The following is a 13,820-nucleotide window of genomic DNA, read 5'->3' as shown; positions in this document are numbered from 1 at the left end:
ACTGGGTGATTGTCTGCAGGTAGTTTCTAACTTCAGCAAAGGCCAGTGATACAGTAACACTCTGTAATAACTGATCCAGTTAAACCATACATACATTATGATATATTAATAACATTATTTACCTGCCCACTATTAGGGCCATGGGATGTGGACTCTTTGCTCACAATCCTAATTTATTCTGCATCAAAACAGATGTTTAATTGAATAATTTTCGTTATTTGTTTTCAGTTTTAGAAATGACCTTTCACAGTCTATACTGGCTGACAGAACAGGGCAGAGGTGCTGTAAAGGGGGGCGCGGAGTTAGGATGATTTCATGCATCCCCAATCAATGGGATGCTAAGAAATTAGGAACATAATTGGATTGGTCCAGACTGGGTGCCCAATCTGATATGCTTTCAGGGGCCCAAAATCTGTAGTGGCCCCCGCAAAGAGGGATGTTTATTTTTTATGTAACAAACCTCTCTCTTGTTTCCACTGCTGTCCATTCTTGGCAGATGATGAAGAAGGAGGGAATAATGAAAAACAGAGGTAAGCATCCAGCAGCACTTACAGCAGTGTGGTGTCCAGCTATGAGCGTCTCCCTGATCACACAGTGATGGGAAACTTCTGTTACTTTATGGGAACATTGTTTTTCTTTTATTCCTTAATTATAATTTCCCTGTGATGGCATCACATCCAGGTTGAGCCCCTGCTTTGTGCCCTATGCTGCTGGGGAAAGGCTGAAGGCCAGTTTGGAAGATGGATGGATGGATAGATATAAAATGTTCTTTAAAATCATAGTAAAAAAGATAAGATAAGATAAGATAAGATAAGATAAGATGATAAGATAATCCTTTATTGGTCCCACAAGTGGGAAATTTGCATAGTCATGGCAGTAAGTGGACAGTACAAGAATAGAGCAGCAAAAATTAACAACAATATGATAAAAACTATATATGTACAAGTGGAAATATATAAATATTAATATATGTACAACATTAACAGTAAAACTGACAGTTAAAATTCTCTGGCTCTTTTCATACTCTTTGTTAATGTCTCCTGTTACTCACATGTGTCCTGTGTAATAGTACAGATGTGGCTGAATCGTGTTGCTATAAAGCATATAAGACTTTACTGTTCACATCCACCCTCTCATTCAGCTCTCTGGTCCAGCTTGTTTCTGTATGTAGGGCTGGGCTCATTGGTGCTGCTGTTGATCATCATCATCATCACATGGAAAGTGTGGGACAAACGCAGTGAGTATCTGCTGATGCAGACGGTGTGTAAGTGACCTGAGTGTCTATGCAGTGATGCATGTCCCTCTGCACTCCTGTAAGCAGCAGCTACTTCATGCTTTTATCCTTTTCCAAAGACGGCTGGACAGAGACACAGACACACATTTACACACACATATGTACATGATAACCAAGAGGAAATGACCGTGTGTTTGTCATACAGCAAATTAACAGAATCAGCTGAAAGTGAGTGATGTGATCAGAATAAATTTCTTTGACTTTATTTCTCATTTCTTTCCCTGTAGAGAAAAAAAGGGCCATGAACCAAAATGCAGGAAGTACAGAATTAACAGTGAGTTCATGTTTAATATGGGGAGGAACTGTAGAAAATTCAACAAGGTTTTGTCTTTTAAAAAAGAACAAAAACAGAAACGAAACTGTTAACAGCCAGTAACTCATTAAGAAGTTTATCTCTGTAAATAACGCTGATGTGAGGAGTGATTGGTTTGAACGCTGAGTTGTGGCTTTTTTCTAGTTGAACCCAGACCATGAATACGCCGTCATAGACAGAACTGGCATCACCAAGGGAGACCCGGCAGAGCAGGTAAAGCACAGAAATAACATACTTATGCTGGTATTTATGACTGTAGCCCCTGTCTCCAAACATCCATCCATCCATCCATTTTCAAAACCGCTTATCCTACTGGGTCGTGGGGGTCTGGAGCCTATCCCGGAAGCAATGGGCACGAGGCAGGGAACAACCCAGGATGGGGGGCCAGCCCATCACAGGGCACACTCACACACCATTCACTCACACATGCACACCTACAGGCAATTTAGCAACTCAGCATGTTTTTGGACTGTGGGGGGGAAACCGGAGTACCTGGAGGAAACCCCGCGACAACATGGGGAGAACATGCAACATCACATGTTTGATCCAGGCAGAGACTTGAACCCGGGTCCCAGAGGTGTGAGGCAACAGTACTAACCACTGCAACACCATACCGTTCCATCTGCAAACATGTGATGTTATTACTGTATGAACAGACAGCATTTTATAAGGCACATTCTCATAAGCCAGTTGTTAAGTTGCAGTTAAAATGTTTTCTAAAAGCAAATAACATGTTCCTCTCTCAGGCCTCTGTGGAGCCTGGTGCTGATGTCACCTACAGCTCCATTCTCCTGCCAGATCCACAGGTAAGATGGTTTTATGTAAATCAGTGTTCAGCATGAGTGTCACAATGAGAGTAAAACATATATCAATAATGTCCTCACTGGCTACATCTACACCTCAGCTGATCTGTCAGATCCATGTGTATCAGAATTAGCTGTAATGTACCATGATACCCCTGATATTTCACAGTGATTTGGAGGGGAGGTTTTGGGAATTCATGGATTTGTGGTTTCTGTGCAAAGGTTGGTCTCGTACCTCCACTGTAAGCAGCTAAATACTCTCAGCAGGTGTCCTCTAGATGTTCTTCACATCGTCCTGCTGTAACCCCAGCCAGTGATGTGGTCTACAGCTCAGTCACCCTGAAGGACAGAGAGGTGAGTTTGGAGAATCTGCTCTAACATGAGCTGTGATACATTTAGTCCGTGATGCTTCATGTATGTCGTATGTTTCCTTTGACGCTGCATAGAGCCACAATTCCAACATCATATACGCAGCTACTTCGGCTTCAAATTATAAACCAGATGAAAGTGAACTAAAGAGGCTTCCTAGATTAATCTATTGCTCTGGTTCATTTCCGGTTCCTGTAGCAGTAACATTAACACACCACACTGCCTGAAATGCTAAGGAAGCTGCCTCAGAAGCTGAAATGATGAATCAAGTAGCCGATGTTAATGCTTATCTGTTCCTTTTCCAGTAGGGGGCAGCAACACAGAGAGGCTCCTCTACATATGGGGAGCTGCTGCTCTGGATGAGGGCTGTGAGGGAGACACAGATACTGCAGTGATCATCACCAGACAGGAGCATCTTACAGTGATGTGAGCTGTATTTAAATAGCATGCAGCTCTCTCACATTATAGTATGATCAATGTTTGCCTCACTTGTACGTTGCTTTGGACATGATGGAATAAATGTAAATGTAAGGTATTATCTTGGTCTGTGAATTGTCACTTTTCATTCATATAAATGGAAAAACTATCATTAGCTATGCTGTTTGTTTAGTATAAAATAAAATGTTTGCTATTTCAATATGCATCATTTTCAGGGTATTTGCCAGTGTCTGTTTGTCTCTTGTACTGTTGAGCATTTACTGAGGTCTAAGGGCTCCGGCTTTAATTTTATGCTCTTCTTGCGCACTTCACTGCCCCCTGCTGGAGCAGCTTTGCTATTTCGCTGCCTCCCTGCTCTCCTCTGACTGTGGAATTAGAAGCTGACCTGTTACCATTATGTCACATTTTATGATAAAAGCTTTAGCTTTAGGTTTCCACAGAATTTTAGACATTTGCTTATTGATAAATTGAGTATTATTTAAAATGCAGACCACAGACTGTGTGGCTCATCATACATACTGTTAATAAAGATGCTTTTCATTAATCCTACAAGCTGCAGTGGTGTATCAGTGTGTAACACGGACGCCTCATACTTTCTGGGGTTTGGGTTTGAATTCTGCCTCGGATCTCAGTGTGGTGTTGAGTCCCCCGATTTGTGTCCCGTTCTTCCTGGGATGTGCCCCAGACTGACAGTGACCCCAGCCTGGGTAAGAGGGAGAAAGATAGATGGATGATTTTTAAACATTTAAAACCCATAAAAGGGGAGGCAGTGAAGTTACAGGGAATCAGGAAGTGAGTGTCAGTCTGCACAGATCTGAGGTCAGCGGCACACACATAAGGCTCCTCTGATGCTCCTCTTCTTCACTGATGGGCCTCCAGGTGAGGATCACTTACTCTGGGACAGGGTCTCACCCTCTCTTACTCCACATTCCAGCATATTTATACAGAAATACAAACAGAAAGTAAATTAAACGTTTCAATGCATTTTGGGTTCTTCCTATATGTAAATCTTCATATTCATATGGATCATTGATGGCCACCATTCTGACCAGAATAAACAGCTGGAATCTTAGTGAATGGATGGATCTGGTTTGTTTTTATGAGGTATGAGATATTATGGTACAATGTAAATATTAAAGTCGGAAAGGCAGGTGACTTGAATTTGCTCTGCTTCGGTCATTAGACAAATTCAGATCTTTCTGCATGCTGCAGAGAGTCTTGCTCACAACGATTGCCCACTTTCATCGTTCACTCATTCTCACATTGGGAAGAGAAGAGCAGCTCAGCAGGTAGCTGCATGCACTGCTGATGACGGTCAGGCTGTTGAGGTCAGTATGCTGCAGACAGCTAGTCCAGTAACTATGGAGCAGATTTTGTCGGAGGTTAAACCCATGGCCACTCGTTTAAATTGCTTGGAGGAATCTGTCAGAACTCCTCTAGAGGGCATGGATGGTGCCGTAAACGACATAAAGACGTCTGCTACCTCACTGAAACATTCTCTTTCAAACCTTTATAACCTAGTGACTAGTGTAGAAAGGCATTTATGCGAGGCTGAGAGTAGAATCTCCAGTAAGGATGATAGCTACGACCGTCACAACATCGACTTACTCAGCCTGCAGAAAACAGGGGACTGGCTTCTGCTAGTAGGTGACAATTTAGAAAACCACAGGTGGCACAAGAATTTGAGTTAAATTTTTCTCCTTTAGTACAAAGAATTAAAAGGGATTTGAAGAAATGTCCATCTTCACCAACCTCCTTTCTTGCCAGAATTAATGTTATAAAAATGAACTTACTTCCTTGACTAAACTATTTATTTCAGAATTTCCCATGCTGTATCATGAAGACATTTTTTTTTTATTTTAAATTCTTTCATTTATCGTTACGCCTGGAACAATAAACACCCGAGAGTCAAGTTTTATAAACTTACCAAACCAACAGATCTGGGGGATTATCCTTGCCTGATTTACAACACTACTGTTGTTCTGCCACAATTAAAAATATGTTGATTGTGAAGATTCTCAGTCATCCAGGTCATGGTTATCCAAAGAACGCTGATTCAGTGACAACTGGACTTGTTTAGTTCATTGAAAACATCTCTCCCTTCAACCCAGAGGACTTTCTGAATTCTGCCTGACTGGTTAGAGTAGCAGGTTTATAAATCCTTTATAAAGCCCTCAAGTCGTTAATACTTGATGGTCACCTGTGGGTTGTTGTTTCCTTTGGCTTTCATGTATGTCACTGTGACCACCTGGGCCAGGGTGTGAATGATTATGAAACCGTCTCAGTAGAGATGAAAGAACTGCATTGTAAATGGGTGATAAATTATGCCTAAGGCCACCTCCTCTGTTTAACGAGGGTCCTTCAATCTTGCAGTAAACTGTTTCTCTCACACCTCGTTTGAAGCAGTCAGCCTCCCGGTCTAGAATCTTAACGTCCTGGTCACCAAAGGAGTGGCCCTTGACTTTCAGATGTAGATGAACTGCTGAGTCTTGTCCTGATTAGCTGGCTCTTCTGTGTTGAGCCTTGCGTTTCTGGAGCTGCTGTTTGGTTTCTCCTGTGTACAGATATGTACATTCCACACTGCACTGAACTGCATATACGACGTTGCTCTGTGTCCGTGTGTCTTGTCCTTGGTGTGGACCAGTTTCTGTCTCAGTGTGTTGCCTGCTTTGAAATATACAGGGATGCCGTGTTTGTTGAAAATCCTCCTGATCATGTCTGGGTTTCCTGTACACTTCAGTGTTGAGGTTCCTGTTCTCCTCAATGTGTAGCGCACAGTCCAAGAAGGCCAAGCTATTGCCTGTGACATCTTCTCGAGTGAATTTGATGTTAATGTCCACAGCGTTGATGTGTGTGGTGAAATTCTCCACCTCACCCTGTTTTTATGTTGACTCAGGTACCATCCACATACGGTACCTGAACCAGTGGTAGGGTATGATCCCTAGGAACGAGCTCAGGGCTCTGATCTCTACTTCTTCCATGTAGAGATTGGCCACAATAGGGGACACAGGTGAACTCATGGCACAGCCGTGTTTTTGTCTGTAAAAACATTCATTGTACTTGAAATATGTAGTGGAGAGGCACAGGTCCAATATAGTGTTGACTTGGTTGATGAATCAACACGATTCTTTATGGATTGGTTTGGAGTCTTTACCCAGCCACCAGCATTTGCTTAAATCTCAACCTTTCATCAGGCAATCTCTGTTAGAGATAATATTATTACATATTACAATTTGTTGCTATGTAGAGATGAGAAAAGATATTTTAAAATCCCCTGGACTTTCTCCTTACATTCACCTTTGACTTTACATCCTGATTTTCATGTACAGTTAAGAATCACTGGTTTATTTGTTGAACAATCTGTTATATATTTCAGATCTACTGATTGATGACTCCCTAAAGTCTTTTAAGTAACTTAGGACCAATTATAGCATCGCAAATAATGATTTTTTTTTAAAGTTCTTTCAGATACGAGACTTTATTGACTTTCTGTTAAAGGAGAATGGGACATGTTAGAAGCTTTCAGAACTTGAAAATCTCTTACTCTCTGCCAGAACATTTCAAGTAATATTTCTGAGATTTATTTCTTACTCCTGTAATGCATCGTCTTTTGCTGCTTTTAACCCAATTTGGCAACATGACCTGGATGTATTATTTAGCCCTGCAGACTGGAACACGGTTTGTACCAAGATCTTTCCCAAATATACCTCGATTTCAATACATGAACAAAATGTTTAGTTTTTTCATAAGACATATTACACAGCAGCCCGCCTCCATAGAATGTTCCCTAATATTTCAAATCTGTGGTATAAATGCAAAGCACATGCTGGATCATTTTTCCACCTGTTTTGGTCTTGTGAACATATATAAAAGTTCTGGAAAGAGGTTCAGTCTCTAATGCAAGACATTCTTGAGAAGCAATTTACAATATCCTCTCTCTTTTATATATTGGACCAGGGGATTTTAAAATTTGCTCACTACTCTATTTGTCATGCCCGACCCATCTGATCCTCATGTGTGCCACGCCCCCCTGATTATCCACGTGTGCTTCCCCGATCGTACCCAGCTGTTCCTTGTTATTTCGCCATGTCTTTTCTTTATTAGTCCACGTCTTGCCCTGCCTGGTTGTCCGTCATTGATGTTAGTGTCTGAGCGATGTCCTGCTATTCCCTTAGCCCTCTATCCCCTAATAAATCCCCAGTTTTCCCGTATTCCGCCTGCCTGCCTGTTCCTTCCTGCCAGCCAGCCTGTCACTACACCCGCGATCCTGACACTATTGTTTTTAGCAAAAATGCATTTTGCTTCTCAGATCCATTCCCCATGTTCCTATATGAGGATGTCACAGATATCAGCCCTTCTCCTGAAGGAGAAATTGACACATGATCTGAACCATAAATCAGACAGATTCTGGAGACTTTGCAGTCCTGTGTGCTTCTATCTGCAAGATCCTGTAAAGTGATACTGCTGGTATTAAATTTGTCAATTTTTATTTTTTTTTGATGCAGTGCTGTGGAGTGTGGGATGGGCATTGGGTAGTAATAAACAAATAATTAAAAAAATCAGAAAATACAAATTCTTGCTCTATGCTCAGATCAAAATGTGCACAGCATATTAAATCCTTTTAAAATTCATGGTACTTTACAGGCAGAGCTGAGCGTATTGACCGGCTAATATTCCCACAGTGACTCTTCAGGAGTTCTTTTACACCAAGTTCTGTATTTTCCAATTAGCACCATGGAAGTACACAATGGGAAAACTGGAAGATTTAACTGGGATTGTTAATCTGTGGTGTTATGGGGTATTATGGTCTCCCACCAAGTAACAATTATTTAAGGCTCTTTGTAGACTTGAAGTGTATGCATTGGGTAATACTGACTGCTTGTTTTATTTTATACTAAAATTGTCTGTTTTTGTCCACAGCTATAGGATCCTGGGATTCAGCAGCCTCTGTAGATATAAACGTTGGAATGACTTTCCCACACATACAAACACAAATGCTTGTTAAACATGGCTGCCGCATATCCACAGGATGGGAGATTAACTCCATCAAGCGAAAAGCAGGCCGATACAGCCAAGGTGGGCTGGGCATTAGTGAGCATGGGAGGAAGCAGGAGCCGAGAACTGGAAGAAAGATGGTGGTGAAAAAGTGATAGAGAAAAGGTTAGCTGGTGTTCTGCGTGTTCTTAAGGACTTGTGCGGGGCACTCATGAATATGTCATTTGTGCCAAGGTTGCAAGGTGAAATTTACCCCCTACTGGTCTGATGAAAATGTTATTATTATATATTAAGTTAAATTAAATAAAGTTACAGTGCAAAGTTATATTTGACAATGTCAATGTGTCAGAATACGTATTTGGGACTATATACCATGTTTACTATGGATGCATAACTGGTTGGGCTCTCTCCCCTTTCACGCCCTGGGAGGAAAGCCTACAGTCGCCTATGTTTCTGAGTAATAACCGGGATGTCATCGCCTGTTCCATGTTAGCGCCCTCTTGCTGTGGCCTCAGCGGGAGCCTGGAGCGCTTCCCACATGCCCATTCTCCTGCTCTGTCCTGCCACACATCCAGCAAACCCACGGGAGTCGGGCAGGACAGAGCAGTCTGTTCCCACACTGACAGCACGGTAGCAGGCACTGGCTCTGCTCTCTCTCTCTCTCTCTCTCTCTCTCTCTCTCTCTCTCTCTCTCTTTCTTTCTGGAATGTTCCCAGAGCCAAACAGTGACTGTCCCGGGTCACGAGCCCCGACAAAGAAACACATTATGATGTATGAAATGCTTCATCTCACCTGCCCATTAACCCTCGTTTATTATTCTGCATCCAACCAGCTGCTCTACTGTATATTTCACATTATTCGCATTTCAGGTTTAAAATATTTTTCTTAGGAGTCCTTACTGACTGGCAGAGCAGAGTTTTCTCAGTCATAATCATAAACCACAGTCTCCCTGGCTAGGAGGAAGCACCATTAAAAATGGAGAATCTTTCAAACGTGAAGTAAATGGTTTGTGGTTTTCAGGTCACACCTCCCAGCCAGGGCCCACCAATCAGTGGGCCTCTCAGAGTGTGATGTAACACGCAAAACCAGGACCACTCATTTGTCACCCTACAGTAAATCCATGCCAGCCCATGTCAGCTAACAGCAGCCCATAAATCAAGGGGAAAAGGGGACAGATCCATCCATCCATCCATCCATTTTCCAAACCGCTTACCCTACTGGGTTGCGGGGGCCCGGAGCCTATTCCGGAAGCAATGGGCACAAGGCAGGGAACAGCCGAGGATGGGGGGCCAGCTCATCGCAGGGCACACTCACACACCATTCACTCACGCATTCACTCCTATGGGCAATTTAGCAACTCCAATTAGCCTCAGCATGTTTTTGGACTGTGGGGGAAACCGGAGTACCCAGAGGAAACCCCACGACGACATGGGGAGAAGATGCAAACTCCGCACACATGTGACACAGGTGGAGACTTGAACCTGGGTCCCAGAGGTGTGAGGCAACAGTGCTAACCACTGCACCACCATGGGGGACAGATCAAAATTTTAAATAAAGACATCATACACCTATTTGTCTACACCAAATGAAAATATCCAAGTGTAATCTATTGGTTTCTGGTTTAACACCCATTAAATGACCTCATCAGTAACTGACAAAGCAAACATAAATCAAAACATGATTTAAACAGCCACTTCTATGTGTAATAATGCTGATCAGGCTTGAGCTTATCCCCACATTGTTTGCACTGTCCTGCCCACACACTATCTCCAGATCCTTTGCAGTTTTTGCATATTGCTGCTGCTATGTCTGCACACACATATATATATATATATATATATATATATATATATATATATATATATATATATATAATATAATTATCATAAATTGTGGGCGGCACGGTGGTGCAGTGGTCAGCACTGTTACCTCACACAGGACCAGTGTTTGACTCTCTGAAATGGCTCCATGTGTGTGGAGTTAGCATGTTCTGCCCGTGATGTTGTGGGGTTTCTTCTGGCTACTCCGGTGTCCCCCAACAGTCCAAAAACCCACTGAGGTTAACTGAAGTTACCAAGATGTTCATAGCTGTGAGTTTGCCCTACAATGGGCTGGCACCCCATCCTGGGCATCCCAGATCCCCCCCAACCCTAAATAGTACAAGTGGTTACAGAAAATGGATGGATGGATGAACCATAAATTGACCATCTGTATTTTTTACCGACCTGGGTCTAAGTACAGTAATACTTGTTCCATACTCACATCTATTTTATTGGTTTTATTTTATTTTTACTTATTCTATTTTTCTAAATTTATGTTCTGTGTTGTCTATGAATGTATGTACCCACATTGCCAAAACAGGTGAACATGCAGATGTACCTGGTCAGTGAATTCTCACAAAGTGATTTCTGATTATAAATGACACAGTAAGTGGATGCTGTCCATGGTGCTGAAAATGTGGATCATCAAATTCTGTCACATCTCATCACCTTCCAATCAAAGAATAATAAAATGCATACTGTAAGCACGTTCTAGGATGTGTAAAATGTAAACACAGTAAAAGCTCTTTTTGTGTAAACATTATAAAATGGAACACTTTGAAAACACATCAGATCTTAATGGGAAAAAATAATGCTGGATATCTATACAGATACGGACTGGGTAATGTGTCTTGCAGAAATTTCATTTCAGAATTGTACTCTTTAGTTTGTATGGCCCCCACGTGCTTGTATGCATTCCTGACAATGTCGGGGCATGCTTCTAATGAGACGACTGAGGGTGTCCTGGGGGATCTCCTCCCAGATCTGAACCAGGGCATCACTGAGCTTCTGGACAGTCTGAGGTGCAACCTGGCAGGGCCGGATGGCCCAAAACATAATGTCCCAGAGGTGTCATATTGGATTTCAGGCGAGCATGGGGGCCAGTCAATCGTATCAATTCCTTCATTCTCCAGGAACTGCCTGCATACATCTTGCCACATGAGGCCGGGATTGTTATGCACCAACGGGAACCCAGGACCCACTGCACCAGTGTTGGGTCTTACAATGGGTCCAAGGATTTCATCCCAATAACTTATGGCAGTCAAGGTGCCGTTGTCTAGCCTGTAGAGGTCTGTGTGTCCCTCCATGGATATGCCTCCCCAGACCATCACTGACCCACCACCAAACCGGTCATGCTGAACAATGATACAGGCAGCATAATGTTCTCCACAGCTTCTCCATACCCTTTCACATCTGTCACATGTGCTCAGGGTGCATGGTGCCGGGCAGTGAGCACAGTGCCTGCAGATGAGTTAAGGACAGGGCTGGACTGGTAATCTGGCATACCTGGCAAATGCCCGGTGGGCCGACGCACTTGGGGGCTGGTTGATTTAATAAGAATATATATATTTTTTTAATTGGCCAACGACCGGCCCATAAAGCAGGGACATCGGCCCATTGGTTCATTTTCTATACTGACACTGGGCTGATCTAATCATCTCTTAACAGGCTCCACCCCTCCCCCTCTGTTTCTTGTGTCAGATGCAGTCAGTGGCCAGAGCCAGAAATCAGTGGATTTAGGATGGAGAAGCAAAAGCGCAAGGGGGGTGCAGAGAAGTTGCGGGCCAAAAAAAAAATAAAATCTAGAGGTTGATGCCTCAACATGTGCAAAAATAACCGACATGTTTAGTGCTGTAGCTTCGGTTTCCAAGCCAACAGTAACGTTGCCTGACGACACTAAACAGGTGAACATAGCACATGGAGGAGAGGTGACTAGTCATGGCGGCACCCAGGCAGAGGAGCAGGTGTCTGACAGTGAAGTCAAGGAGGGACAGAGACAGAGTGAGCAGGAGGAGAGTGTAGTTGAAACGGTAAGCATGGTAGCTACATGATTTAACAGGGAGGGAGTGTTAAACAGGGCGGATGCAGCAGGATAGCGTGTGTGGGCCTGGCTGGGCCTCGAGGAAGATGATGATTTACCTAAATTAATGAATATTATAATTAATGGTGGGCCGTTATCGGCGTTAACGTGCTGTGTTAATGCGATTCTCTTATTGCGCGATTAAAAAAAAATATTGCCGTTAATCTATTCACAAAGTTGGGAGCTGGGTCTTATACTATGCAAGCTATGATGAAAGAATGAAAAAGTATATCAAAGACATTGCATTTGGAAATTATCACAGAGGTTGTGAGAGAAAAACACAGACATAGCAGATTCGGAAGGGATTAAAATCACCAAGTACGTCTGTGAAACAAAACATTCTCTAACGACCCCCTGAAACACTAGTTACTTTTAATCATTATTTAGGTAGCACAGATATTCTGAATGTCTTTGGCAGAATTCAAATGATTAATTTCTAAATTAATCTAGATTAAAAAAAATAATCCATGGCCACCCCTAATTATAATAAAACAAACTAATCGTTGTCACTATTATAAAGTCTGTCATATTATCAGTCTGTTACTGCACTAGCGACTCAGTCAGCTAATGTCAAATTACACAGCATAAGCTATTTTGCATTGTTTTTGTAGCTAGGTTAGCAGAGTTAACTTATTCAATTGCAACTTCTGCTGACTATTCTAATGGTAACCCTTTAAAACACATAACGGCCGTCGACAGCCCTTCTCTAGAAAAACTTAGATGATGCTATTTGATTATTTTAATTATTCAATCATTTCTCTCTGTCCTTATGTATAGTCAATTTTTGGGAATGGAACAGTAGATATGCATATCTACAGGGACCGCAACGATGGTGTACTTGTTGGTTGTGTCCGACCGATTGTGGTGGGCCGGACTAAGCGAAAATGCCAGGGCCCTTTTTTTGTCCCAGTCCAGCCCTGGTTAAGGACCTTCTACTGCCCTGTCCAGCTCTTCTAGAGTAACTGCCTGTCTCCTGGAATCTCCTCCATGCTTTTCAGACTGTGCTGAGAGACACAGCAAACTTTCTGGCAAAGGTACGTATTGATGCGGAATCCTGGAGGAGTTGGGCCAGCCACCCTGACCCAGGTCTCATGTCTCCCTCCTGCTCCAGCCCTGCAGTCCCCTTGGAGTACTCCTGTCCTGCAGGGCCCTCGGGGCTGCCTTGTCTTCATCCTGCAGGTCCTTCAATACCCTCTGATCCTAGTTCCTGTTGCAGTCCTGCAGTCTCTTCATCGGCCCTCTGTTCCCATCCTGCAGTCCCCTCATCACCCTTCTGCTCCTGTCCTGTTGTCCCCAAGCGCCCACTGGATCCAGCCATGCCGCCGCTCAGCCCAGGAGATCCTTCATTTAGACTTATGACGGTCAACTCACCCTGTCTTTTTGTGTCTCATTCCCGGTCTATCAAACCCTCCAGTGTCCTTTCGACCCTGGTCTGTTTTTACCCAGTGCCTTCCTCCTCTGTTCCCGAGTCTGGCCCCCACATCGAGCACCTTTTGTACCCTAACCCTTCCATTTCCTGTACTCCATCCCAGTCCCCACCTCATGTCACTCATCCTGTCCCCAATTTATGTGTTCCTGGTCCCATTGGTCTGTTTCTTGTCTGGTTCCCTCATCTGGTGGTCCTACCACAATTCCATGTGTTTGGCCTTTCTGTCCATGCTCCATTATTTCACCTCCTGGCTCTGTCTGTCCAGTTCCTTAGCTCCCG

The 13,820-nt window shown here is 43.2% G+C and overlaps 1 protein-coding gene across 1 annotated transcript in view; it reads left to right on the top strand.

Annotated features, from left to right (window-relative positions):
• LOC125739860 (uncharacterized) overlaps positions 1 to 13,471 on the top strand; it is a 409,273-nt gene extending 395,802 nt beyond the window's left edge. The window contains exons 20-27 of the mRNA XM_049010379.1: positions 497 to 530; positions 1,155 to 1,237; positions 1,522 to 1,568; positions 1,752 to 1,820; positions 2,354 to 2,413; positions 2,678 to 2,764; positions 3,903 to 3,924; positions 13,224 to 13,471. Coding sequence (XP_048866336.1) covers positions 497 to 530; positions 1,155 to 1,237; positions 1,522 to 1,568; positions 1,752 to 1,820; positions 2,354 to 2,413; positions 2,678 to 2,764; positions 3,903 to 3,924; positions 13,224 to 13,471 — 650 coding nt within the window. The remainder of the gene's footprint in view (positions 1 to 496; positions 531 to 1,154; positions 1,238 to 1,521; positions 1,569 to 1,751; positions 1,821 to 2,353; positions 2,414 to 2,677; positions 2,765 to 3,902; positions 3,925 to 13,223) is intronic.
• Positions 13,472 to 13,820: the final 349 nt, after the last annotated feature.

The sequence above is a fragment of the Brienomyrus brachyistius genome, chromosome 4, assembly GCF_023856365.1.
Source record: "Brienomyrus brachyistius isolate T26 chromosome 4, BBRACH_0.4, whole genome shotgun sequence".
In the NCBI taxonomy this organism is placed as follows: Eukaryota; Metazoa; Chordata; class Actinopteri; order Osteoglossiformes; family Mormyridae; genus Brienomyrus; species Brienomyrus brachyistius.
This window is presented reverse-complemented; position numbering and strand designations above follow the sequence as displayed.